The sequence below is a fragment of the Panthera pardus genome, unplaced genomic scaffold (genome assembly GCF_024362965.1).
Source record: "Panthera pardus isolate Hobbes unplaced genomic scaffold, ASM2436296v1 HiC_scaffold_6, whole genome shotgun sequence".
Taxonomy (NCBI): domain Eukaryota; kingdom Metazoa; phylum Chordata; class Mammalia; order Carnivora; family Felidae; genus Panthera; species Panthera pardus.
The window spans coordinates 125,076,436-125,103,783 of NW_026526991.1; the positions used below are offsets into that span (position 1 = coordinate 125,076,436).

General features: G+C 45.5%; 1 protein-coding gene across 1 annotated transcript in view; it reads left to right on the forward strand.

The window, feature by feature from the left end:
• Positions 1 to 27,348, forward strand: part of ST8SIA6 (ST8 alpha-N-acetyl-neuraminide alpha-2,8-sialyltransferase 6) — a 149,753-nt gene that overhangs the window by 37,134 nt on the left and 85,271 nt on the right. Inside the window, exon 3 of the mRNA XM_053895106.1 lies at positions 25,923 to 26,012. Coding sequence (XP_053751081.1) covers positions 25,923 to 26,012 — 90 coding nt within the window. The remainder of the gene's footprint in view (positions 1 to 25,922; positions 26,013 to 27,348) is intronic.

Here is a 27,348-nt window from a genome sequence, read left to right on the forward strand (position 1 = left end):
CTATATTTCCTTCTGTATCTGTTTCAATTTTCTCCTGTTCGTCCCCACTGGTGAGGAAGAGGCTCCTGCCATAGGGTGATGGACATGGCCAGACCCATGACAGGGACACGGACAATCAGGACCAGCCTTAGTTTGTGAGTTACACGGACTCGCAGCCTTGGAAGAGGACACCGCCTGCCGCGTGGAACTGTACGGAGATGGCAATCGGGAACAGGAGCGCGGGACCAGGGAAGGCTTTGTAGGAACAAGAGGGCGGGGTGTCCATTGGTTCTTGCAGGAGGATGTGATCTGTTGGGAGTGATTCTGTGGGCGGGTGGGGGACTGAAGCCCACGACTAAGGGATAGACAGAGGCTGTGTCTGGTCCTGTGACAAGTCAGGGGGCCTGGTCTACGGGAGCAGAGTGGAGAGAAGAGCTTGTGGTTAGGCCATTCAGGGCCCTCCTAGTTTTCCCCAGAAGTCAGTGATGCCCCTTTGGAGTGGTGGTGTTAGGGCTGCTGTAAGATGGCCAACAGGACTGATAGGGAAATTCCAGTCCCCAGCCAAAGACTCCCTTTCCAGGTTCTTCTTCCTGCCCTGCTTGCCTCGTGCCTCAAATTACTACTAATGCGAAATGTGGAAGTAACAGACTATAAATCGTTCCCTCTGCTTATGCTAGGGGCTCAGATCTCTGGAGAATGATCTCCTCTGAGCCTGCCGGTGTGAAACAAACCTCCTGCCTTCCAAGATCTCTGAGTACCTCTTGGCTCTTCTACAGGGTGGTTCAGACCGGGTTCTGTAACAGTGGCGGGGGTCTGGAGCTGATGGCCAAGGAAGAGTTCTTCAGATGTCTGTGGTACAAAAAGGTGATTTTATTAAACCCAGGGACAGGACCCATGTTGCAGAAAGAGCTGCGCTGGGGCTGTGAGGAGTGACTGATAATACACTGAGAGTTGGCGGGGGTAAGGAAAAAGGGCGGTTTCGTATGTTAAAGAGGACTCGTAAGATACCCAACGCCTTGCCTTATTGAGCTAGTTAATTTTCCCTGTAGCAAAGTATTAACATTCAGACGGTAGGGGGTTCCTGGAGGAATGTTATACTCTGTTTTTGCCTCAAGTATATGTCAACGGGGCTGCAGGCTATCAAGAAATTTAACGTTATTTACATTTTCTTCTTGCCTGTGTTCCCCACGTCACTGTGGAGGGGAGGGTGATGTTAGGGCTCCAGGAAACTGAGTCTGTGGGTTTCTGGTAGTTAGGCTGTTGATAAGATTGCCTTTTTCTTGCAGTTTCCTAAGATATTTGTAAACCCATGGAGACTCCCGTCCTGCACGACGGTGATCTCTTATCAGTTAACCATTGATGTGCTTTCCTGTCCTCTGCTCTTGGGCGTCCAGGAGTGCCGAGGAAGGTCACACATATCTCACCTGGGGGCAGGGGTGTCGTTAGGTTGTGCTTTGCCCTCGGCTTGCCTTGGGACCCCTCATCATCAAGACCCACATAATACAGGGCCTTAATGTGGGGCCTGATGCCACAGCATCTCACTCCCTTCCCATCTTGCCTGAAGCCCTCTTTCAAGCATGCTTTTCACATTCAAATTTTTGTCTCCTGGTCCGCTTCTAGGGGAACCCGGACTAAGAACTAAGAACACCAATCAACCGCATGTAGTCACGCAAGCCGGTCCTGCCGGCAAAGTGTTTCTGTGCAGGAAACTCAGTAACTTCCGTGGTTTCCGAAAGTCCTTCTGTTTTCATTCCTAGGTTGTTACTCTAGTTTTGAATCTCAAATAGTTGGTGGCAGGGTGAGGGAGCTCTTTAGATCCCTACACAGCTGATGTTATATATTCTTTCTTTCTAAAAAGAAAAACAAAAACAAAATCCATGTTTGATGGGTACAAAGCTGTAAGTAAAAAAAAAAAAAAAAATGGAGATGTTGAAATAATGATGACTGAATGGAATGAGAGGGAATTAAGATGTGTCGAAGTGGCTCTCAAAATGTATCATGAAAATGCAATTTTTCCTCTTCTGTAATTGACAATAAGATTAAAATCGTAAGTCCATTAATAGATGACAGGCTTCATACACACGCACCATTGGGGGGGTTGCGGTCAGGGCTGCAATACGGTGTATGTCACAGTGACAGTTAGGCAGAAGCAGAACTTGGGAATAATGCTGTCAAAGTCACTAAAGGTAAGATATCAGTATAAAGTGTGATGTGGGGGGTGATGGAGGGAATGTCACTCCAAAGCCAGAAGCTAGAAAGTGTGAGAACCACCAGAGCTGGACAAAAGAATCCAATGCGAAGGACGCCTGGGTGTCTGTCAGTTAAGTGTCCAGCTTCAGCTCAGGTTATGATCTCACGGTTTGTGAGTTCGAGCCCCACGTCGGGCTCTGTGCTGACAGCTCAGAGCCTGGAGCCTGCTTCGAGTTCTGCGTCTCCCTCTCTCTCTGGCCCTCCTTCAGCTCACACTCTGACTCTCTCTCAGAAATAAACATAAAGAAAAAGAATCCAATGGGAAGATGTTATATCTCTGTTCTTGATGTTGGATGATTTCTTAATAACTGGAGCATGGTGCTAGTTAATTAATACCTATGATTATAATACTCCATTAATATCTATGATTCCTGCTTATCTATAAAGGGCTTGGTGTAGAATACATAGTATTTTTCCGAAGACGATTTCGGACAAAGATGTAAAATTTCCCTTAAGATTATTGCTTGTGTATTCTGGGACCTATCACAGGTACCTAAATGCACTTTAACAAGTAGTCTGTTTTCGTGTACACAGAACAAAAGGGGTAGGAGGAATGTGTCCTTTTCCTGTAAGTGTCACATTGTTCTAGGGATGCTGTCGGCTATTGTATTCTCGTCAGACTTGGAGCAGAAGAGAGAGTCAGTGTCTAGAGATATGCAAGTGACAACCAGAACGAGGCTAGAAAATGGAGAAAATCGCTGATGTGTCAAGAATGTCATTTATTCATTTAAAATGTATACTTGGAGCACCTGTAACGTATCATACACAGCACTAGGCATTCAGGGTTCCAGTCGTGGGGACTGGCAGTCCAGTTGGCGTAGGGAAACATTAACCACGGAACCCAACAACATCAAGTTAAATGAAGGAAAAGAAATACGGTGCTGTGAAAACATAGAGCAAGGGGACCCACTTTGGAAGATTTGAAAACGTTTTCCCTGGGGAGATGATTATTAGGATTTGGAAAACAGGAACGAGAGGTTGTAAATTCAGTAAATTTCGCAAGCTTCCGCTTACTTGTTTGGATACAGAGGGAATTTTAGGATGGCAGTTGCTTCTGGTGCAGTTTCAATATTTCTATCTAATTGCTTGCTAATTTGGCTGCATAATTTATCAGGCACATATTTTTTGTTGTTGTTACCAAACACTCTCTGAGTGTCTTGTTGGCTCTGGTACTGCCAGATGAATGGCAACAGTATTCTATTAAGAATTGCTTCCGTGCGTATTTATTTCCTGTTGTGTTGGAAGGGATCGTCATCATTTTCCAGTGGGCTGGATTCGGAGTGAATTAACACTGTCCATCATCCTGTCCGGTCCATATTGTTAAACAGTTTCAAATATTTTCTCTTGTTCCTGTCTCTGGGTCTTAGCATGCTTTGTGTTGTCCATTTAATTTTTTTTTTTTTGAAAATTTTAGCCAAATTCAGTGAACTTTATATGATGTTGAATCCACAAAGCCCACACATTTTCAGATGATTTTTAAGTACCACTGACTGCAAAGACACAGATACAGCACTGCTGTTAGAGTAAGAGAAGATAAATCGTTGCCCCTGAGAGTCAGTAAAATAGTTTTTTTACAGTCCATTTCACTAAGTGTTTAGAATGTGTATGACCTGATTAATCAATGTGTCGAGAGCCGTAACGACATCAATGTATTTTCACTTGAGCCCGGGGATGGCGGTAAGGGAGGAACAGAATTATTGACGGCTGTGTTTGCCATGGAGTAGTACATTATCTGCTGTTAATGGTGAAAGCAGCTTTTGGCTACCGTTTGGTAAAGAGGAGATCAGTATTGTAGGAAGACAAAAAGTGGTATCTAAATTTTGTTTTTCTGATCTTCCATAATTGCTTCGGACTGGCTAAATTGAGGCCGTTAAAAAGAAAAAAAGACCTCTTAATTACTATTGTGGGGAGTTGCTTTAGGCAAAATGATAGCCCAGAGCATAAACTGAAGGTTAAAAATGGCAATTCGGGGCCCCTGGGTGGCTCAGTCTGTTAAGTGTCCAACTTAGGCTCTGACCATGATCTCGTGGTTTGAGTTCGAGCCCCGCATCGGGCTCTGTGCTGACAGCTCAGAGCCTGGAGCCTGCTTCAGATTCTGTGACTCCCTCTCTGTCTGCCTCCTGCCCCCGCCCCTCTCATGCTCTCTCTCTCTGTCTCTCAAAAATGAATAAGTGTTAAAAAAATTAAAAAATGATAATTCACAAAAGTTGTAGAATAGTTGACCATTTCAAATGTAAGCTTTCTTCCAAGGTATTTTTTTTTTTTTAATACTTTGAGGGTTATACCTGTGGAAAATGTCCCAGAAAGGAAATAAAATTCAGTTTATAATGTGTTCTAACTTTGTATTCATCTTTTTCTTCTTGGATCTTGCTCATACAGGGCTAGTTAATTGGACAGTTTATATACCTGATATTTTAGCATACTAGTGACAAGCACAGATGAATTAAAGTACATACTATGTAATTTCTACTGTATTAGGGATTGTTAGACATCGGATGCCCTGAAAAGTAGATTCTGGGACGGAGATTCGTGTGCAGGGAAGTGCTGTCAGGAACCACACTGCTGAAGGAATGAGGGAAGCAGAATTGAGACATGGGAGGATTTGGACCCTGATGCACTTGCCATGGAGGCCTTGGCTGCAGATTGGGAAACTGGCTTCTCTGAATTGAGGTCAAGGGAAGGGCACTGACTGGTTGTAGGAGGCATCTGCCTTCCAGGGCACGTGACCTTGGAGGAGGCAGATCCTTCCCGAGTGTTGTTCCTGGGGAAGGATCCAGGTGGGCCCTCAGCAGACAGCAGTCCCAGCAGCGGGAAGGGTGGACACCATGGTCCCGACGGAAGGGTTGTGTCGCATTCCATAGCGTCCTCTACACATGTGAGCACTCATTTCACAGCACTTGAATATGGAAGCACTTAAATTGGCTCCGAGAAGTATTCGTCCGTGCGTGTTCTCGGGATGACCCTCAGAGAGAGTTCTGCGGGATGATCACAAGTGGCACCAATATTCACATGACTTCACCATCGTAGAAAAATGTGCTCTGTTTTCCAAAGCATTTCAGTCTTCTCAGTCATTGAGGTAACAATTAAAACTGTCTATATCATAGTTAGCATCTCAAGTCTCATTCCTCTGTTTTAGAAAACAGGTGTGCAGGGGCGCCTGGGTGGCTCAGTCGGTTAAGCGTCCGACTTCAGCTCAGGTCACGATCTTGCGGTCTGTGAGTTCGAGCCCCGCGTCGGGCTCTGGGCTGATGGCTCTGGGCTGATGGCTCGGAGCCTGGAGCCTGCTTCCGATTCTGTGTCTCCCTCTCTCTCTGCCCCTCCCCCATTCATGCTCTGTCTCTCTGTGTCTCAAAAATAAATAAAAACATTAAAAAAAATTAAAAAAAAAAGAAAACAGGTGTGTAGTTTAAGGGTTGCCATGTGGGAAGGCCACTCATTCTGATGACTGAAATGCAAATGAAAATTTTGGGAGGTGCACTTAGACTGTGGATGACTGCATGACCTCAGATGCCGGAAAAGGTGGATGGAAGGATGAAGTAAGGGCATTCCGCAAAGGTGCGCTGCGGGTAGGTCGCGAGAAGGCTGGAGTACGGTGACCCCTGATGACCTCTGGTGTGTTTCCATAGCTATATGTTCAGCAAGAATGAGAAAAGGATATGTTCTGTGTTTGAGGCCGATTGGATCCTGTTCCCTGAAGGTGGGGAAATCAGAACTCCATTCCACTCTCCTTTCCAGCTTCTTTCAAGGACAATGATCTTCCAGTAGGAAACCTCTCACAGGAAAGAAGAATGGAAACCCAAGACAGGTGAAGAGCTGGTCAGAGATCATCTTGTCACTTTCAATAATTCCCTTCTCCAGATGTAGACAGATTATCTGCCAGGAACTTAGTGTTCTTTACACATGGAATTGGATGCCCACTCCTGGTAATGGTTTAGGAATCACAGAGGAGAGGTGACAGAAAACGAAAAATGGAACCGATGCTGTTTCGATATTTGGAGGGGGGATAAAGATATATTTTGGAAAGCATGAGTTGGAGAGCTTGACTTAAATTATGGTGAGCATTTAGAAAGGAAGTAACAGAAGGAGGCCACATTGTTGATTAGGAACAAGGCCCGTGCACTGAACCTCATTTCTTATTTTGGAAGGACGGAGGTGGCCTAGGCATAGAAACCTGGGCTCTGAAGGCAAGAGACCTGGCTTCCTCGTTTTGCCACTGTTAACTGAATGACTGTGGTCATGTCACACAATTTCAGAACTTTATTTTCTTCCCTGAGGAAATCATGGGCCTGTGTAGTTCAGCTCCAAGCTGGTATTTGAGGAAGCACGATTCAACATGCAAAAAAAAAAAAAAAAAAAAAAAAAAAATGCATTCTTATTTTCCTTCCTCTTAAAATACATAAAAAGGGATTCAATTCAGAATCCTCAGCTCTGCTGTTCGTATCCTATTGACTCTTCTCAGTTTTTTTGTCTCTCACTCCTTCCAGAGAGTCAGATTTGACAAGTGGAGAAAGAACTCTCTCGCTTACGTCTAGACCGCAGGCATTTCCCCCTCCTTCCCATTGCTTCCTCCCCCCATCTCTTCACTCAGACCTCTATTCTTTATTATTTTTGACTGACAGCCGATTTCTCCCAAGTTTTTCCCTTCCTAAGCCTTTCAGGTTCTATCTTCCTCTATTAATTCTCTGTCAGCTCTCTGACTCTGATGTACAAAGAGCCCAGGACCGGTCTGGCTGATATAGCTCTCCTTAGGAGATAGATGGGGTGGGGACAAATGGAGGATTGGGGAAGGCAATTATGGGTTTCCTTTGGCGTCCTGGAGGAGAGAGAGAGAGTGCGTGCGACCAATTTCATTCTTTCAGTGAGTTTTCATTGTGTGCCAGCTGTGGGCTTGGTGCTGACGACAGAGCAGGGAACGTAGCATGGCAGACCGAAACTCTCCCCTCTTGGAGTTCATTGTGATAAGCAGTATGAAGGAAATAGAAAGTCAGTGCTGGGGACGGGTGAGGGTCTGCTTTAGACAGGGCGTCAGAAAAATCACTTTGAGGGGCTGATGTTTGAGTTAAGACCTGCATGACGGGCCAGAGTGTTCAAGGCAGAGGGAGCAGTGGGTACATAGACCCTGACCTTGACATGTTTGAGAAGCAGAAAGAATGGGGCTGGGGAGGTGAGGGAGACGGGGCAGAGTAGGAAGAGAGGTCTGGTCAGTTAGATAATGTAGGACGCGAGCCTTGGTGATGATTTTGAGTTTTGTTCCAACGATCAGTGAAATCTCGGAGGGGTTTTGCGTAAGGGAAAGATGAAATATCTGATGTAAGTTTCTAACAGGTTCTTCTGGTAGCTGCATAGAGAATGGATGGCGGTGGGGCAGGAATGGAAGCGGAAAGACTAGTTAGGAGGCTGTGTGCGGTTCAGGGGAGAGATGAGGTGCCTTGGGCTAGAGATACAGAGAGGGAGATGCATTTGAGGCTGAATTGCCAAAGACTGGAAGTAGGAGATAAGGGAAGGGGAGAAGTCAAGGGTGATAAAAGTTTTTGTGTGAGCAGTTCATTGCCATCTACTGAGATGGGGAAGTCTGGAAAGGGAGAAGAAAGTCAAGGGTTATGTTTTGGATATGCCTCATTGCACAAGAACATTAGACATCCAAGAGGAGCTGTCACACATTTGGACCGTATAAATGAGTCTGGAGCTCAGCCGGGAGGTCAGAGCTGCACATATAAATTTGTGTGTCACCGTCAGAGAGGCAGGGAAAGTCGGGAAACAGGGTTGAAATCACATCGGGTTAGAAGTAGCTGGGCAAGAGATGATGATGCCAAATGATACAGGAGCGAGTTCTCGGGCGCTCCAAGATTTAGAGGTTCGAAAGAGGAGGAGAAGCAGAGCAGAAAGACCCAGGAGAGTGTGATAGCATGGCTCCAGCAAGAAGAGAATTTTGGGGGAAGAGAGTGGTCAACTGAACAATTGAGTGAAATAAGAAGTTGTTTCCATTAACTTTTGGAGCATGTTGGGATGTTGTGGAGCTTTTGAGGCAAGCAGTTTTAGCCAGATTTGAGTGGTTTTGATGAGTGAAAAAATCATTGAGGAGAGGCAAGCAGTGATGTAGACAGTGCTTGGGGGAACTGTTTGAAGGGGGGCGGAGAAGGCAGCTAGGAGATGGAGAGGGATTGTGAGTCCGGGAGGAGCATGTCAGAACGCTTGCAAGAACGACCCAAGGGAGAGAGGGGCAGACGCTGGTTGTGCACAGGAAAGGGGAGGTGAGTGGGTCAGTGATGTTCGTTTCCTTTTTTGTTTTTGTTTATTTATTTACTTAGAGCACGAGAGGGGCAGAGAGAGAGAGAGAATCCCAAGCAGGCTCCGCACTGTCAGCACAGAGCTGGACGCGGGGCTCAAACTCACAAACTGTGAGATCGTGACCCGAGCCAAAATCAAGATTAAGTTGGACACTTAAATGACCACCCAGGCGCCCCATCAATGATATTCTTACAAAGGTGGTAAGGGCTGGGGATCCAGAGCAAGAGAGGGGGGCTGTTGGCTCTTGATAGGGGCAGAGACATTCTTCTGATGTAATTCATGGTAAGCAAAGAAAGATGGTCTCTGATAGGGACTGATTTGTATCTTCACCAGAATTGACATGCTAAAGCCCTCATGCCCAACGTGCAAATATTTAGAGCGGCAGTTAAGGTTGAATGAGGAAGTAAGGGCAGTGCTCTAATCCAATAGGACTGGTGTCCTTAGAAAAAGAGGAAGAGATACCAGAGAACTCTCTCTGCATGTGTGTGCACACAGAGAAAAGGCCCTGTGAGGACACAGTGAGAAGGTGACCATCTGTAGGCCAGGAAGAGAGGTCTCGCCAGAAACCGAGCCTGATGCTTTGATCTTGGACGTTTAGCTTCTAGAACTGTGAGAAAATAAATGCCTGTCGGTGTAGCCACCCAGTCTGAGGTATTTTGTGATGGCGGGCCAAGCAGACAGAGAGGCACAGAAGCCGAGAGGTTTTAGATCTAGTAGAAGGTGTTTGAAAGCAGGGCCCTCTGTGGGCTTCTTTTTCCTCACTGAAGTATGAGGTGAGGCCATCAGCTGAGGTGAAAGGAGAGGTGGGGGCTAGGGAGGTTGGAGCAGAGAAGAAATGAACTAATGATTTTAAAAGAGATTGAAATTTATTAGGGAAATAGGACTGCCAGAAATCAATTTGAAGTTTGTAGAGCCAAATTTGAAGTGCACTCATTCACTGGAATTGTGTGCTTTTTTTCTCCAGCAGGATTTGGCTGGTTGGGGGCAGGCCCAGATGGCAGAGAGTTGGGTATATTCAGGGCTCTGAATTTTCCAGGCGAGGGCAACGGAGAGAGAGAGGCAAGGGAATTCAGAATGCTTTCGGGGACATGAGTTGGGCAGGGAGAGAAATGAAGGCAGGTGTGTGTATTGCAGGGAAGTCTCCATACGATTAAAGAACGATTGCAGGGAGGATACTGGCGTAAGTGAGTAGAACGTATTAAAATTAGCAGCAGTAAATTCTGTTTGGTATATGAGAGTGGTGATAGAAATACTCACTTCACAGGATTATTCTGAATATCGGGTGAAAATACTTGCTACACGGTAAGTGGAGGTATCAGGCTGGTAAACTAAAGTAATACAATGGATATAATATATCTCGATTTCCTGAAGACCCTCCATTCTAGCTCTCACACCCATGAGCAAAATCATAATATGTAAATGATAGCACGTAAAATAGGTTTCATGAATGGATGAATCGTTGCGTCCAAAATTATTGGTTCTCCTTAGTTTTAGCTGTGTGGCCAACCCCCTTGGCAAAATGGCCCATTTCAAACAACCCTGTAAGTGAGAAGTGTCAGAGTGGGGCATTGGGCAAGTAAGGCTCCTGGTGTTTTCCAGATGCTGCAGCAGTGACTAGATGAAAAGATGTCAAAGAACCATAATTTTTTTTCATAAATCTCAAGCAAAAAGTTAGAGGGACTCTGAAGAAATACATGCAGTCTGTACTTCCTGTGTTCAGAATCGCTCAGGCAGAAGCAGAATGTGATAAGACTTGTAAATCCCAAATTACATTCAATTGTGTCTAATAAAGAGATTTTAAAACTTGAGAAAATATATGTTATTACTGGGAAAGAAATACAGGAGTTGAGAAAAAAAGATAATAAGCAGCTGAATTAGATGGAATCGTTCATTGCCTAAGGAAAAACCCATGGCTGTAATAAAAGTAATTATTCTGAATATTGTATCTCTTGAATTAAAAAAAATGCATTCAGTGGATAGAATAAATAGAACAGATTCCATTTTTGATAGAATTGAAAAAAGAGGTGTGTTAGATAACGAAAACGCTAGTACTGCGTGTGCCTTTATCTGAACTTCTCCTTGATTCTGTGGCGTTAATATGCAACTTACGTGGATTGCAGACCCATTCCTGTAAAGTTCTTGTGGGCAAAGTACCTAAAAGGCCTGTGTTTGGGGAACACACGGTTTCAAACCGATGCAGCCGTTTTGATGTAGCAGCGGATGGAGCCCCTAGGCTCACATTAGGGCTTCATAGCACATCGGTCCCCACTCAGGGTCATCCCTGTGCGTGGCCTCGTCAGGCCTGTTGCTTGACACTTAACGGGCGAATGGGGGCTCCCATGGGCCTGAGCTCCCCTCTGTCCAACATTTGGGGCTGCTCCAGAGTCTCAGTTCCCACTTTAGCACCCTTGATTGGATTACTAATTTCTCTGAGCCCGTCAAGAGGGGCTGGGGCTGGCTTGGCCACTGGTGGCTGGGTGGGATGGTGTGAGGCTCCGGGAGGCTAGAGCTGGGGGTTGGGTGAGGGCAGCTATTGTCCAGGGCAACAGGAGCCAGATGTCAGTGATGTGAGGGTAGTCACAGTGATTGCTGGCCATGGCCGAGAGGGATCCCTAAGGTGAAAACCGGGAAAGGCAAATCTGTCCCTCGGGAGTGGGGTCGGAAGTTGAGACTTGGGTTGAGGGACTTGGGTTGTGGGGACTAGGGAGGCCAGAGGGGCCAGAGCACTGCCAGAGGCTCAAAGCGACAGCAGTACTCAGCCTAGACCAGAGTGGGGGCTCTCCTTGCAAATGGGGTTGGACTTAGGGACAGAAGAAGACATCTTTAAAAGCATTTTTTTTTTAATGCAAATTCGTTCACTGCGAAGTGCAATACATTAAAAACTCATTAGAACTCGTTGCCATGTATGATCCTATTCACAGAGACTAGTTTTTTGGATGAGTAGGAAATGGGAGTAGGAACTAGTTAACAAGCAAGAGGAAATAGCCTCCAGAGGGAAGGCACTTTAAAGGAGAACCTGAGCCCAGGGAAAGAGGTCCTCTCAGAAATGGCCTGAAATGGTCCTTTCAGAGTCTGGCAGGCAGCGCCCATGAGGTCTTCCAGGCTCAGACGCAAGACAGCAAAGCGAAAAGTAAACATCCAGCCCCCCTCCCTGCAAATCCATACCCAGACGCAGGAGCTCTGATTGAAGCAGGTTCAGGTTATTCCAGATTTTAAGTGAAATAACAGCAGCACATTTTATCAGATAGGAAATTGCGAATGGCAGAAAGGAGATTGGTAGATTTTAACGTAATTGGGAGTTGAGGTTTGTTGAGTAGGGTTATTGCTCTGGAGGTGCACGGAATGAGACGTGACGCGATTGAGTGCACTGCGTAGAACCCGGCACCACATTCCAGTAATTGTGTTTCGTCTTTTCAGGCATGATTACGTAGTGCTGTTTCCTTGTCGGATTTCATCTGTAATTCTATCGCTCCATTTTGAGATGGATAGGTCTCTTGGGATACTCTCCTAACGCTTCCTAATTACGGTTTACCTAAGCTCAGGAAATTCAGTTAGCCAATTCTCTTCCACTTTCATTCAATATTAATAAGAACGCTTGGACAGCATCATCTTAAACACAGTAAAATCTCAAATAAAATGAAGAGATACTAGGTTCTTCTGGGTAATTAAATCTTATAATTAGCTGGGGGGTTAATCAGAAAATCCTTTTGGTTCTAGTTCTTGCTGTTAATTTTTTTTTCTAGAATTTTCTCTTTTCAGTCTGAATGGCTCCAGACTCCTTTTTTTTTTTTTTTTCCCCTCCATGAGTTATAGTCTTATGGTATCTCAGTTTTAGTTGCCATTTGCTCATTCACCCATTTGTTCAGATTTATTAGAGGGGGCCTCTGAGAGATGAGGAAGACACAATCGTGTCAAAGGCCCATATAGAGATGTATTAACAGTGGATCGAGGGCAAATTCTGGAAGTTGCTTTTTGAACAAACTCTAGTTTATAGTTTTTCATCATTGTCTCATAAAACATGAGTCACACAAAACATCTTGATCGATAGGGAGATTCTGTGTACTTCCTGTTGAACTGAATGAAGTAATTTCAGGATTTTGAAAATCATTTTTCTGTGACAGGGCCTTTTGCCTCATTTCACATAAAATTGCCACAGTAAGATGAAATATTCTACTGGCTACTTTTATTTTATTATGACACATCCTTATTGCCATTTTATTTCATATCTAAGGTGCTCCCAAATGTTTGGACATGATTTCTGAAAGACTTTTTTCCGCTGATTTTCATTATGGTGACACTGACCTTAATTCCACAAGTAAACCCCAAATAGCCTTTATAAGATACATCACTATCCACTACTTTTTTTTTTTTTTTTAGTTTATTTATTTATTTATTTTGAGAGAGAGAGACAGTCCAAGTAGGGGCGGAGCAGAGAGAGAGAGAAAGAGAGAGAGAGAGAGAGAGAGAGAATCCCAAGCAGGCTCTGTGCTACCAGTGCAGAGCCCGATGTGGGGCTTGAACCCAGGAAGCCGCGACATCATGACCTGAGCAAAACCGAGAGATGCGTAACCAACTGAGCCACCCAGGTGTCCCACCATATGTTATTTTTTAATGTTAAACCAGTAAATTAGGATTTTGCTCACTGCTCAGATGTGTTCAGTGCCTAGCTTTGGGGATACTTATGTTTTCATAGCATATTATTTCCCTGGAGCTTCAATATCTCCTCCACGTTGGTACCCGGTCTTTGCCATAGTTTGTATTGAGTCAATTTCTCCTTGCTCCGATGATCAGAAACCGTTGCACCACCTTTGTTCATTTTGCTTTTTATTATTATTATTTTTTTTAATGTTTATTTATTTTTGACATAGAGACAGAGCATGAGCAGGGGAGGGGCAGAGAGAGAGGGAGACACAGAATACCAAGCAGGCTCCAGGCTCTGAGCTGTTAGCACAGAGCCCGACGCGGGACTCAAACCCACGAACCGTGAGATCATGACCTGAGCCGGAATCGGACGCTTAACTGAGTGAGCCACCCAGGCACCCCTGTTCATTTTGTTTTTTAAAGAAGAGTCTGTAAAAGCGTCTTCAGGAGGTTCCTAGTGTTTGACCCTAATGCTTTCCTGAAAATGAATATGAAGTGTGATTTTATAAAAATGAGCTATGGACCTATGGGTTATAAGGCAGATTTTACTCTTTCATGACTAAGATTATTTTAAAACTGTAGTTGTGGTTCAAATATTTACGTATTTTTAAATTTTTTTTTAATGTTTATTATTTAATTTTTGAGAGACAGAGAGCACGAGCAGGGGAGGGGCAGAAGGAGAGGGAGACACAGAATCTGAAGCAGGCTCCAGGGTCTGCACTGTCAGCACAGAGCCCCACGCGGGGCTCGAACTCACAGACCATAAGATCACGATCTGAGCCAAAGTCAGAGGCTTAACCGACTGAGCCACCCAGGCACCCCACATATTTTTAAATTCTTAAGTGTTTTCCGGTGGCCATATGGCTACCTCAGACACCACTATAGGCTCAGCATGGAATATAGGTAAAAGTTATTTTCCCAGTTAAATTTTTATCTTACTATTTACTTCTCCAAGGTTTATTGACGAAATACTTAGTTGACAGAGAAATTTGTTTATTTTTTGGTTGGGATGAAGAGCTTTGATTGAGATTGCATAGCTCATATGGACACTTAAACATGGATTTTATGTAAAAAAAATTTTTTTTTTAATGTTTATTTATTTTTGAGACAGAGAGAGAGCATGAACGGAGGAGGGGCAGAGAGAGAGGGAGACATAGAATCCGAAGAAGGCTCCAGGCTCTGAGCCATCAGCCCAGAGCCCGACGCGGGGCTCGAACTCAAGGACCATGAGATCGTGACCTGAGTTGAAGTCGGACGCTTAACTGACTGAGCCACCCAGGCGCCCCTTAAACATGGATTTTAAATGCCATTTTAGATACATTTGCAACTCACGTCCATTAGCATTCTCTCAGAAAAGGCCATGTCCTTCACTTACCGTCCAGTTTTCTGGAACAGTCCCCATCGGAGGGTTGCGTTTGATGGGGTGGTGGGGCCGAATGGAGGTATTAGTGACAATGGAGGCTGGTTGTGTGTTCTCTGTAGCAGAGCTCCCGGGAGGCTGAGCGCTGTGTCTTGACTCAGAAAAGCAATCATGTTAAATGTTCTCAGTACCATAAATCTCCTCTTAAATTATTTCCCTCCTTGAGCTTTTCATCTGAAAATTTAAAAACCGCAACAAACTCTTGTTAGTGGCATGGTAACTTAGCTCACTTTACTCTTGCAATTTTTCAAATTATTTCATCATTTTTCCCACTAACGCTACTGGCTGTGAGGCAGTCCTGCATTTCTTGAAAGTCTTATTCTAGGCTATTAGGAGAGAACAATCAGGGTAGAAGAACGTGATCATCGATCAAGCTTAAGACTTTGTTGGGGCACCTGGGTGGTTCAGTCGGTTAAACATCCGACTTCGGCTCAGGTCATGATCTCATGGTTCTTGGGTTCAGTCCCTGTGTGGGGCTCTGTGCTGATGGCTCAGAGCCTGGAGCCTGCTTCAGATTCTGTGTCCCCCTCTCTCTGCCCCTCCTCTGCTTGTGCTCTGTCTCTCTCAAAAATAAATAAACATTACAAAAATCATAAAAAAAGAGTCTTTTAAAAAAAGAGTAAGACTTTGTCACTCAAAGTGCAATGTTTAGTCAAGTAGGATTGGCATCACCTGGGAGCTTGGTAGAAATGCAGAATATTCGGTGGCATCTGGGTGTCTCAGCGTTAAGCATTCAGCTCATTAAAAAAACATTTTTTTTAATGTTTATTTATTTTTGAGAGACAGAGACAGAGCACGAGTGGGGACAGAGCAGAGAGAAAGGGAGACACAGAATCCGAAGCAGGCTCCAGGCTCTGAGCTGTCAGCACAGAGCCAGATGCGGGGCTCGAAACCATGAACCATGAGATCATGACCTGAGCCGAAGTCGGTGCTTAACTGACTGAGCCACCCAAGCGCCCCGAGCATCCAGCTCTTGATTCTAGCTCAGGTCATCATGTCATGGATCATGGGATCAAGCCCCAAATCGGGCTCCTTGCTGACACCACAGAACCTGCTTGGGATTCTCTCTTTCTCTCTCTCTCTCTCTCCCTCCCTCCCTCCCTCCCTCCCCCTCTCTGCCCCTTCCACCCCATTCTCTCACTCAAAATAAATACATAAACTTAAAAAAAAAGAAACAAATGCAGAATATCAGGCCCAATCCCAGACCTCCCGACTGAGAATCTGGATTTTAGTAAAATTCCCAGGTGATTCAGAGGCGCATTGCAGCTTCAGGAGTGTTGCTTTAAGAGGCACCCTCAAAAATGACAGTCCCCTCGAGGGCTCCTGCTGAGTCCCGTTGAAGCGAGCTCTCTGTTCCATTTACTGTGCTGAGCGTGTTCACGCATTGTCTCTTACAAACTGCCTCACATCTGCAGACGGTATTATCCCCATTTTGCGCACGAAGCCGAAAGCACAGAGGAGTTAAAGAACTTTCTTGGAGCTAAGCGCCTAGCGTGCCACGGCTCTGAACTGTGGTCTGTTTGCCACCAGAGTGTATCTTCTTGATCAGGGTGATCTGTTTATTCAGTTCGGAAATGTCTTCAACACTCTTGTCCGGAGTGTTGGAACATAGTTTTGTTAAAAAGGTAAAATCATGCCTCTCATGTAGATAGGAAAATGAACACCTTTGAGAGATTGTGTTTAACTCATCCGTAAAGAAACCGGTAAGGTGTTACAACCAGTTCAAAGGAACAGACAGATTTATAGATCAGGAATATTGAGACGAATGACCAAATGGAGGCAAACCTAATTTTCCCTCTGTGGGGGAGCGTTGTCTCTCCACTGGACATAATTCATTTGTATGCCTGTTGACAAGAATTATTTTGCATTGCTGTCAGCTAGCTGCAATTTATAGAATTGTAAAATAGCTCTGTTAAAGAAAAAATTATTCATGACACTTGTTAAAGCGGTAAAGCAGACTATAGAGTTCTTTCGGGACAGGTATGGGGGCCACCGCAATGGGGTGTTTAGCGGAGAGAGATTGGGCTCAACTCTGGGGACAACAAGGATATGGGGGAGTTTATAGCTAAGGAGCACATGGGGGCAGGGGTTAGTGGATGAACACTTACTGAAAGGAGGCATCCGGGTAAGGGGGCATTCTGGCTGAACTGGCCTGGCAGGATTCTCCCTGAAGGCAGGCCAGGGTGGTCAGATATCACCTGGGGAACAGTGGGAGATCAGGAATTGGGTTAGATATTCAGCGTGATCACATGTGGAGGGTAAGGGATTTGGGCCAAACTGATTTAGCAGGATTTTTGCTAAAATTGGACTCTGAAGGACATGCCCCAGGATGGGGTCTAGTTGAAAAAGCTCAAGGAACCTGACGACAGTTTGATCAAGGAGAGGGTCTTTTCAGCTCCCATAGGTTCAGATTCGGGGGGGGCGGGCAAGTGGTGCTTGCTATAGACCGTGAATAGCCCTCCACTGAAGGTAGATTTCCCCCCTATTAGTGGAAGTGGCATCAGATGGTGGTTAAGAACACAGAGCGATAGCACGTGGCTTCAAAACTCCAGTTCTAACTAGCACAGTGATTGTAGATATATCCTTTAATCTTACCGTGCTGTTTTCCTCATCTGTAAAATGGACAGAGTGCCTACTTTGTATATTTATTTGAGGAATAAATGAGGTGACATATGTATGAAGTGTTTGAAACGACACCTGGTGCCTAATGTCCATGCAATAGATGTTGCCATTGTCTTTATGCTTCACGAGGAAGGCATAGTGGAATTTTTGCTTCAAGGAGTATAGATATTAGTATTGAAAATATACTCAGTTTGTCCAAGATTTTCAAATTCGAAGCATGTTAAGAAAAAGTCAAACCAGGGGTGCCTGGGTGACTCAGTTGGTTAAGTATCTGACTCTCGGTTTTGGCTCAGGTCATGATGTCACAGATTTCTGGGTTCGAGCCCCGCGTCAGACTCTGAGCTGACAGTGTGGAGCCTGCTTGGGGTTCTCTCTCTCCCTCTCTGTCTACCACCGCCCCCCCCCCCACCCCCCCGTCTGTCTCTTTCAAAATGAATAAATAGACTTTAAAAAAAGTCAGAATGATTTTGGCTGTATCGTGCAAGAAGATATTGTTGATGGTGGGTTAAAAAAATACTTAGAAATGCCACAGTGTGGACGAATCCCACCCGACTCCACACGTGTGAGCTTATCTCCAGTCCCCAAGGATCTCACACTTAAGGACAGTGCAGTGAGACACGAATGCTCCAATGCTTGTCACTTGTCTTCCTTTTGTTCCCAACGTGCTTCTATTTTATTTCATCTCTATTTTGACCCTACTGTTGCCCATCTGGATTTGAAATTTTAATTAATCTCCGGATCAGACTTGTCCTTTTGGTAACTCATCGTTAGTGCTTCCCGTCTGCCAGAAAGGACTCACACCTGCGCCTGGCCAGCCTGTTCCCCTCAGGGCAAGCTGTGGGGCGGAAGGGCTGAAATTTACCAGAAGTGGAAGTCTGTGAGGTTCATTACTATGGATCTTTCCTTCAACATCATAGCGATGGGCAGCAATATTGTAAATGGTCGAGGGAAAATTTTGCGCTTCATTGGTTAAGTTTGCATTGTTCAGACAACGCACCTCCGAGTTATCTGGTCCTGATCCTTTGGGAGCAGTTTCACAACTCTGTAAGTTATAGTTAACTCAGCAATATGCAAACGATGTCCTACCTGGTAGAGGTCCACTTGATTTCCCCACCCCCTCTCCACTGGTTTTGCCCCCCTTTGGACATTCATCTCGATATTCCTGGTCTATAAATGTGTCTGTGCTGTGGATTCTCCTTTGAACTGATTCTCTCCTTATGAATGGAACAAAATCTTTAACGCGTGTTCATTTCACATCTGTATGAGATGTATGACTTTGCATTTTTGAAAGCTATCTTTCAACAGTGGTAGGGGGCCAGAATACATTATGGCTACTGATTTAGTGGGAGAGAGCTACCCAATTAATCTCTGTCAAGGGTGACCAAAGACAGGCAAACATTAAGGTGAAACCAAGTTAGCAAGAGATTGTTTTGCTGAAACCTCCATTTTCAGTTGGCTGCAGTGTTCATGTGGAAAAGAATGAAGTTCTGCGTGGTCATTTTGAGAGCATTTACTGTTATTTTGAATTACGTGACATCCGCCAAAACACAGATTCACGGTTCCTTGAAATTAATATTACAGAAAACAGCCAGCGCTCATTCTGCAAAGTCAGCCTGATAAGTGCATGTTTACCTGTCTGTCCTCCTCACCAGACTCGTTGCTTTAAGGCAGCAAGGACACTGTCTTGTCTACTGTCCTATCTCCGATAGCCACCATTGCCAGTGGCCCAGGCTATGGGCTCCATTGATACATGGCTAACGACTGAACAAAGAGGCAGCCCAGGGTCTGCCCCTCATCTCTGTAAGGCGCCAAGACTTGGTATGGCCAGTTCCTGTGTGTAAAGGCAGACTTGTGTTAACCAGGCTGCTAGAATAATCAAGCTATGCAGTAGGCTGGGTACTTGGCCTTTGTCTCTCAGGGAAACTATAGGGTGGGGGGGCACATTAATAATTAGAACCTTTGCTTGATAATGTTGAAGTCAGAGCATAGGTGGTCACTGTCACCTCTTACACGTCTCTATAGGGGGTTTCCGCTGGTGGTCAGGAGACACTCCTGGCTTTATAGCTCCTCTTCCCGGGAACGGGGAAGGAGCCTGAGAAGTAAATGGGAAAATTCCCATTCATTGGGCTCTTTCCAGTTTTAGGCTGCATTCTCCATCTGTTAAAACATTCTTTCTCCTGAGAGAGTAAAACTGATTAGGCTTTACTCTTTACATCTAGATAACACCTTCCAGTTTTGCCCCCTTTATGGCCACCGGACAAAGGATTTGCATGGTCTTGAAAGTCCTTAGTCACCTATGGACATTATTCTTTGGGATATTTTACTTGTCCAGGGGACAATGGCATGATGGCATTCACTGCAAGTGATGCTCAGAAGGTGATGTAAACTCTGTTTTCGAGGTCCTAGTGGTTGCCCACTGAGTACTGGGCACATTATTTTGTAGGGGTTGAATCACTTGTTTTTTTTTTTTAAAGAGGTATTTTTTTTGCATCCTCAGAGGCTTAATTTTTATCCTCTTGCAGGAACTGTGTGGTCCTTAAGCTTCCTGCTATTTTGTGAAATTTTGCCAGGTGGTTTTGTAAAGTGATCGCTTTCGACTCAAGGCTGACTTAAAGAGACAGAATTTCTAAAAAACAGATCAGCCACACGCTTGTTTCTGTGTGCGTTTTTTCCCCCCAGTTCTTATTAAAGAGTTTTTTTTCCCTCTGACATATACTGAAGTGATTGAAGATGTGCCTGAAGTCTTGGTTGCCAGAACCAAATAAACAAATTCTATAATTAAATAATACAAGCCATCAGAATCCATAATGTAAGACTTGCAAGGAATGGAGAATTTGTACCGTTTAGCAGTTAGCAAACTGTCGGCGAAAGAGGAGCCCAGAGTCTTTGGGGCTGCGTCCTGGATGGCTCTGTAGGTCCAGTCAAGAAGTGTGGAGCCTGTCCTGAGGTGGCTGGAGGCGGGGGGGGGGGGGGGGGGGTCCCAGATGGACTTAGCCCAGGGAAATGACAGGATCCAATGTGCATGCGTAACACCACCCCCAGGGGGCAGTTAGGATGGAGCAAAGGGGGAGAGAGGTTGGTTGAGGTGTTTGGAGAAAGCAGGCTGGCTGAGGAGAAAAGGTGATTGGAGGGAGTCCTGGGGAATGCTGTCACTGAAGACCAGCCAGTTATGTAAAAGTAACAGGCAGAACAGGAAGAAGAACCCTGAAGAACAGGGAGAGAGGACTGTGATGGGAACCAGGTGCAGCGTGGGGGGTCTGCAGCTGAGATGGCGGGACGTAAAGGAGGACTGAAATAACCCCTGGCTTTGGTGATGCCTCCCCAGAACAGTTTGGCGGATTTGTGGGGAAAGAAAAGTGAATGCAGCGGGGTACAGTTGGAAGGCGAGGCAAGGCATTAGGCAAAGGAGAAGAGCAGAATGAGTTTTGTTTGGTTTTGACCTTGAGATGGCAGAGAATTGAGCCTGAGGAGGAGGAGGGGGCAGTGGGAGGGAAAGGGTGAAGGTTCAATGGAGAGCAAAATGAGGGGGGCGGGTCCAGATCTCAGGGGAGACGGGGAGGGAGGGGATGGCAGGTGGATTATCCTTTTGTGGAGCAGAGAGACTTTTTCCTCTAAGAAGGAAAGTAAGGATGTCTGATCCCTAAAGATCAGTTCACACGTGGCAGCGACATTTTTCTCTGAGATGGGACGCGTGATTGAGAAGTTCAGAGGGCAGAGAACGGTAAATGGGTAGGTAGCCATTGAGGGAAATGGGAAGAGAAGGTAGCTGGCGACATGTAACATTATCATCAAGGTGGAAAAAAGGCTGAACGGATCGGACACCATGCCTTTATCGAGGCACCAACCACCTACCTGTATGATTTTTTTCCCCAGCAGTCCTGAGGGGTCAGGTGCAGCCAGGTAGTATGCCAGGGGCTGTCGTGCTCCATTACTGCAGCTTTGCAAGGTGAAGTGACAGAATGCTAAGGGAGCAGGCGACTGAGAGCACTGAAAGGATGCCACGAATGTCACAAACGAGTAGGTAGGCAGTCTCACACAGTGACTCATGAGCAGAGACTGTGATCTCATAATGGAGTGATTAAAGAGGCACTGGCCAGAGATCTCTGCTCTCTGATCTGGGAGGCTGCAAGCGCTGACTTGGTCCAAGGTCTAGTGCCTCTCCAGGAGGATGGCCAGTGTCTCTTCTTCTTCTTCTTCTTTTTTTTTAAATTTTTGTTTTAATGTTTATTTTTGACAGAGAGAGAGAGAGAGAGAGAGAGAGAGCGCACGAGTGTCTGAGTGGGGGATGGTCAGAGAGAGAGGGAGACACAGAATCCAAAGCAGGCTCCAGGCTCTGAGCTGTCGGCACAGAGCCCAACACGGGGCTCAAACTCATGAACCCAAGATTGTGACCTGAGCCAAAGTGGGACGCTTAACTGACTGAGCCACCCAGGCTCCCCATGCCAGTGTCTCTTCTGTGACTTGTCTTGGGAGCAAGCTGTGTAGCTCAGTAGGTCATAGGTCACCCGATCCTGTCTTTACCTAATTCTGGTAAGAAGTATGTTAGAAGAGCCTTCACCAAAAAATTGAAATAAAATTGAAATTAAAAAAAAAAAAGTCTGAGTCAACAGAAATAGAATTCTTATTTTGAGCCCGAAAATGTCTGGCCCCATGGGTTTTGGTTATTAGAGCTCATCTGGCAGGCCTCCTCATTCCTGTGCTTTTTCTCCCTAGACTCAACTGCTCAGACTATGAACTTGAGTTAGTTTGTGGGAGGGGGGCCCTCGTCCTGACTTCTGCCTGCGTAGGAACTTCCGCACAGCAGGCTGTGATATGCTTCACCTCCGTAGCTTCCCTTTTCAAGTTCTCCCTGACACCTGCTGCTTTCAGCTGGGCCGTTCCAACCCGATTGCCGAGAATCCCTTCTGGGTTACATATCAGCCCACACTTGTCTCGTGGCAATCTCTTGCTCCTCCAGGTTGGCTCTGACTCCAGGTCTTTAGAATCCCTACTTGTACCTTGATCATTTTTTTCTCTTTTGACTTGTCTGAGAGATATCCCCAAATCCAGAAGTTAGAGAGGACTCAGACGTCTATCTTCATTGGCGGTGGGGACCAGCTTCTCAAATAGGGTCTGTCTCCGGGTCGTGTCTGCTCTCAAATCAGAACGGCGAAAGTTTCTTCTTTTACTCTCCGAAGAGCAAGGGACTCTTTGTGGTTTTCCTAAAGCTCTCAGATCCAAGCCACATCTAACTCTTACTTATTCTCACAGCAGAGAGGTCTGACGGGCTAGCCCAACCAGATGATCTCACCTTCTCCCTGGAAGGCCTAATGCTCTCCACATCTCCCAGGATTCCTGGTGTCTCTTAGGGTCTCAGGTATTCAAGCATTTCAAAACATGGCAGTTCTATTGTTAATTTGTATTTCTGTCTTGAATAACAAACATAGTTGAAAACACCACGTGCGAGGAGGAGACTTCTCTAGAGGGCAGCAAAAGGGGCTGTATCGATCAGATGCCTCAGGGAGACAAATGTCTGAAGTTCACAGGTTCTGCCTGTGAGTATCTTAATGCCTTCCTAGGCAGGTTTTAAGGACATTAGATGAAAAGGAAGAAAACTTATGAAGTCTCTGAATGAGAAGAGGACAGGAAAAAAACAGAAAGCAAAGAGAACTAACTCCGGGGACTTCCCTTTCTGTTCCTCTCATGGTGAAGCAGCTTCTAGAGGTGGGAGAAGTTTCTGACCCCTGTGTTCATAACCATGACTGGTTTGGGGGAGGAATACAATGATGCCTTTAGGAGAATACAAAAGGACCATGTATTTAGTGACTTCTGGGTGGGTTTTGAAAAATTTTTCTTTAATGTTTATTTATTTTTGAGAGAGAGCAACAGAGGGCCAACAGGAGAGGGGCAGAGAGAGAGGGAGACACAGAATCGGAAGCAGGCTCCAGGCTCCGAGTTGTCAGCACAGAGCCCGACGTGGGGCTCGAACTCACGAACTGTGAGATCATGACCTGAGCCGAAGTTGGACGCCTAACCGACTGAGCCGCCCAGGCGCCCCAACTGCTGTGTATTTTTATACACACCCGTGTAAGCCCTTGTCTTAGTCTGTTGAGGCTGCTGTAATGAAATACTATAGATTGAGTGGCTTATAAGCAACCCAAATGCATGTCTCTGTTCTGGAGACTGGAAGTCCACGATGGTGGCACCTTCAGATTTGGGGAGGGCTCATTTCCTCAGAGACGGTCTTCCTGTCACTGTAACCTCACATGGCAGAAGGGGACCGGACTGGGCATGTCAGGCTGATTTTATAAGGGCACTGATTGCATTCATGAGGCTCCCTCCCCCCTCCGTGACCTTCGTCACCTGCCAAGGGGTCAGAATTTCTATATGCGAATTCTGGGGGGACACAGACATTCCCTCTGTAGCATCCCTGTAACTACTCTATTGAGCAAAGATTTTTAAAAAGGAAATGGTCAAACCTGGCCCTACCGATACTACAGACTCTGTTTTTTTGCTATGACTTCCTGTCTGTCTTCACTTTATACCAGATCCTCTCATTTGCTTTCCATCGGTCTGTCTGTGATTTCAGTTGGGCAAAACTGTTCTGACTTTTTATTAACAAAGATCCTCTCCAATTTAAGACAAGTTGGAGGATGCTCAACCCTTATTGGTGCCTCCTGGTCACAGTTCCACAATTCAATATTGCAAAGCCATCATAATTCAAAGCACTGTTGGCTGGGTAATTCGCTTCATTAGCGATGCTGCCTGAATAAAATACACAGCAAATTCGAAATAAACAAATCCTTGGAAGGTACGATGATACAACTGGAAAGCACAGAAGGTCAGGCATGGAGGCAGAGGAGGGAGAAGGAGGAAGGCAGCGGGGGAGGGGGAGAAAAATCGGATCAGGATGAAAAGGGATTCTGTGAGCCTCTAAGTGCTCTGTGGACAGTGTTTTTAGAAAGCATTCTGCACCATACCAGCGAATTGATTATGAGGCTGTCTTGTGTCTATCTTTACCTCCACACCTCCTGCTCCTGCTCCCCTCACTTCCCATATCCAATTTATTCCGAAGTCCTGTCCATCTCACCTCCAGAATAGATCTCAAGTCTGTCAGCTCGTGACTCCCGCTTTGCAATCAGGTTGAGCCCGCGGCTGGCGCTGGCTGGGCTAATGCATTCAGGTGCTGGGTGGGACTTTCCAGCGCTTTCTTCTCCTGCCACTGCAGGTACTGAAGCGGGTTGTGGAAATGAAGGTGCCACAGGACCGGAGCTGTCTGGGTCCGTGCATCACAAGGAGCACAGCTGCCCAGGGTAGCTCGGTGGGCATGCGAGCGATCGAGGGGCAGACCTTGCCATGTAAAGCTGGGTGTGTTGTGATCACATCACAGTCCACCGTATCCTGACTAGTGACACAAACCGCCCTCCTCTCTCTCCTAACCTGCCCCCCTTTTCGGCAGCCCTATCACCTCTCGTTCCGTTTCTCAGCGAGGCAAACCTCTTAAAACATACATCAGTGTCACATTAGTCTCCTGCTTCCCCTTGTTATTAGGATAGATCTATAACACTCTGGGCTGGCCCCCATTCTGGGGCCTTTGTACCTGCTTTTTCCTCTACCTGGAACCTTCCCCCCACTTCCCAAGGTTCACCCAGCTCACGGAGATTATCCTTTCCATCTCTGTCCTAAGCACCACTGTCTCAGAGGCCCCCTCAGGATGGGGGGGGGGGTCTCCTTGTTTCACTCCACCGTCGCATCCACTGCTGTTTTAATGATCCCAGTGACAGTTCCTAATTCTGTATTCATTTGTGTGGCTCTTTGTTTGTTCAGTATCTTTCTCCCTGACCCGAAGGCCTGCTGTGTCAGGGAAAGGACCCTTGTCTGTTACAGCTGCCTAAGCATCCTGTGCCTGCCCCTAGCCCATACCAGGTTCTCAGCAAAAATGTTCAGGATGAATAAATAAATGCATTTAATGCTAAGTCAGAACTGTACATGTATTTTGGAAGTCTCACGAAAGTGATACTGGATATTTTTTTTTTTGAGGATTTACTGTTTCAGTCATGGTACCAAGGGCTTTACGTTATTTTCTATATCATGTATATATCACGACGATAACAGAATGGGGGGGGGTCAGACTAGAGACGTGGAAGCTGAGGTCTGGTGTGATTAAATAGCACAGGTGTGTTTTCAAGGCTCATGAGGCCGCCCAACTCCATAATCCATTTCCTTCCCTTGATTTTTAATTTGGTTTCTGTCCAACTCCAATTTTCCAAGTTCGTGAAACAATAGCAACAGACCTTTATATCACGGCATTATAAAAATCAAGCGCCAGATTTCCCTTGCTTTCTTTTTGGAGAGACCTACTGATCTCCAGTGTCTGCGTGCTTCCTGCCAGAGACAATGTCTTTGAAAAATGTTTATGTCCTATGCAGTCTTAAAACTAGTCAGTCAATAATGTGTTCGTTGTAAATACGAACCACAAAATATGAAAACCTGAAAATATGAAGTCTTCCACAGAGAGTTCATTTCCGTTTGACTTTATAGTGCGAGATTTTTTTTTTTTTTTTCTTAATTGAAACCCATCAGAGGTGAAAATACCCATTTCCTTTTCCATGGGGAAATCCATTATGGAATAAAATTCAGGCTTCATTTGGGCGTGCTTTATCAATTAAATCTGCATTTCGTTAACAACATCCTATACCTCTCATTTTAAATCAATCTTTTTAAAATCTCTTTCATGAAACAGCACATATCTGAATGAGAAGTCGCTCCGGCTGACGGAAACATGCAAAAGTCTGCAACACGGCTTTGCGACTTTATCTAGCAAAGTAAAAAGGTAAGTTCTACTTTTCACAATTTAATTGTAAAATCGGTGTTTTGCATTCAACATATTTTACAGCACCTTTGAAACCATTTGGAAAATAAGACTGTGTTCATGCTGTGGCTTGACCTTGGGCTCTGAGAAGCTCTCTCTGGCGAGGAGAGTGGACAGTGCAGACCAGGGTAGCGGGGATTCAATGTATCTGTCCCTGGATCCACGTTCACTAAAACACCATGTAGTTTTACTGGCTAGACTTTTCTAGGCCATCATTGGACCCTATCCTAGCAAAAGGCACATGTATTTGTACTGAATTGCTTATATCCAGAAGGGTAACAGATTTACCCCTCGTCCTAACTGTGGGTCACCTTAAACTTCCCCCCTGCTTCTAATTCTGTATTTTAGACCATCTTCTTCATACTGGGAAGGTGGATCTAAAAGCTCCAAGCTTCGCGTATGGAAGGGCCCTTGGTGGCCTGAGACTGATGGGGGTGGTATTGCCTTGACTATACCTGGAAGGAGCAGAATCTGACAGTGCTGGGTGAAGGCTGGGCAGGTGGGGTAGGGGGGCCTGTGGTTACACCTGTAATCTTCCTCAGAGGAGCAAAGCTGAGTTGGATGTAGTATTAATGATACTAAAGGGAACCCAGGATCTGTGAGGTAGGTCTCCCTGGAGAGTGGCACATAGACTGTCCCAACTCTTTGGGCAGAAAAGGGAAATGTTTCACAGTGTAAGTGTTCCTGCTGTGTAAGGAACCCCACACATTTTACTTGGAGACCTCAGCTACTATTCTGGGCCAGAGGAACACATCCAGTGCAGGAAGACGGTACCAGGGTGATCACCCTTGACGTCCCGAGCGTCTCTCTTTGTCTGAGCCTCGTGACTGCCTGGATCCTTGAAATTGTCAGCGAGGCCTGATCCTGGGTAAGATCTCTGATTTGAGTTAATCGGGTGTGACCATCCAATCCTGTATGCTAGCTCAGTTAATTACAAAAGGATAGCCCTAATAAAATTTTGGTTTTCTTTTCCTTAAATTCCAACGGACGGGCCTTAAGCTTCCTGGAAAAATCCACTGTGCCTTGTACCTTACATCTGCCACACCTGATCTACTCCTCTCCCTAAGTTTAGTCTGTGTCTTTCTTTGCCCTGGAATGTTGACCAATGAGAACTTCATCAATATATTCCTTGCTCCTTTTGTCATCTAGTTTTCTTTGGATTTGACCCAGAGGGGAGCACTAGAAGGAGAATGGAAAGAGGGAGGAAGGAAAAAGATCTTGCTTGGTGGTGTTGCTTTAGGTTAACTACCTCCTTGACCAAAGGAAAGTGCTGCATCTTGAATGAAGGTCGTGACTT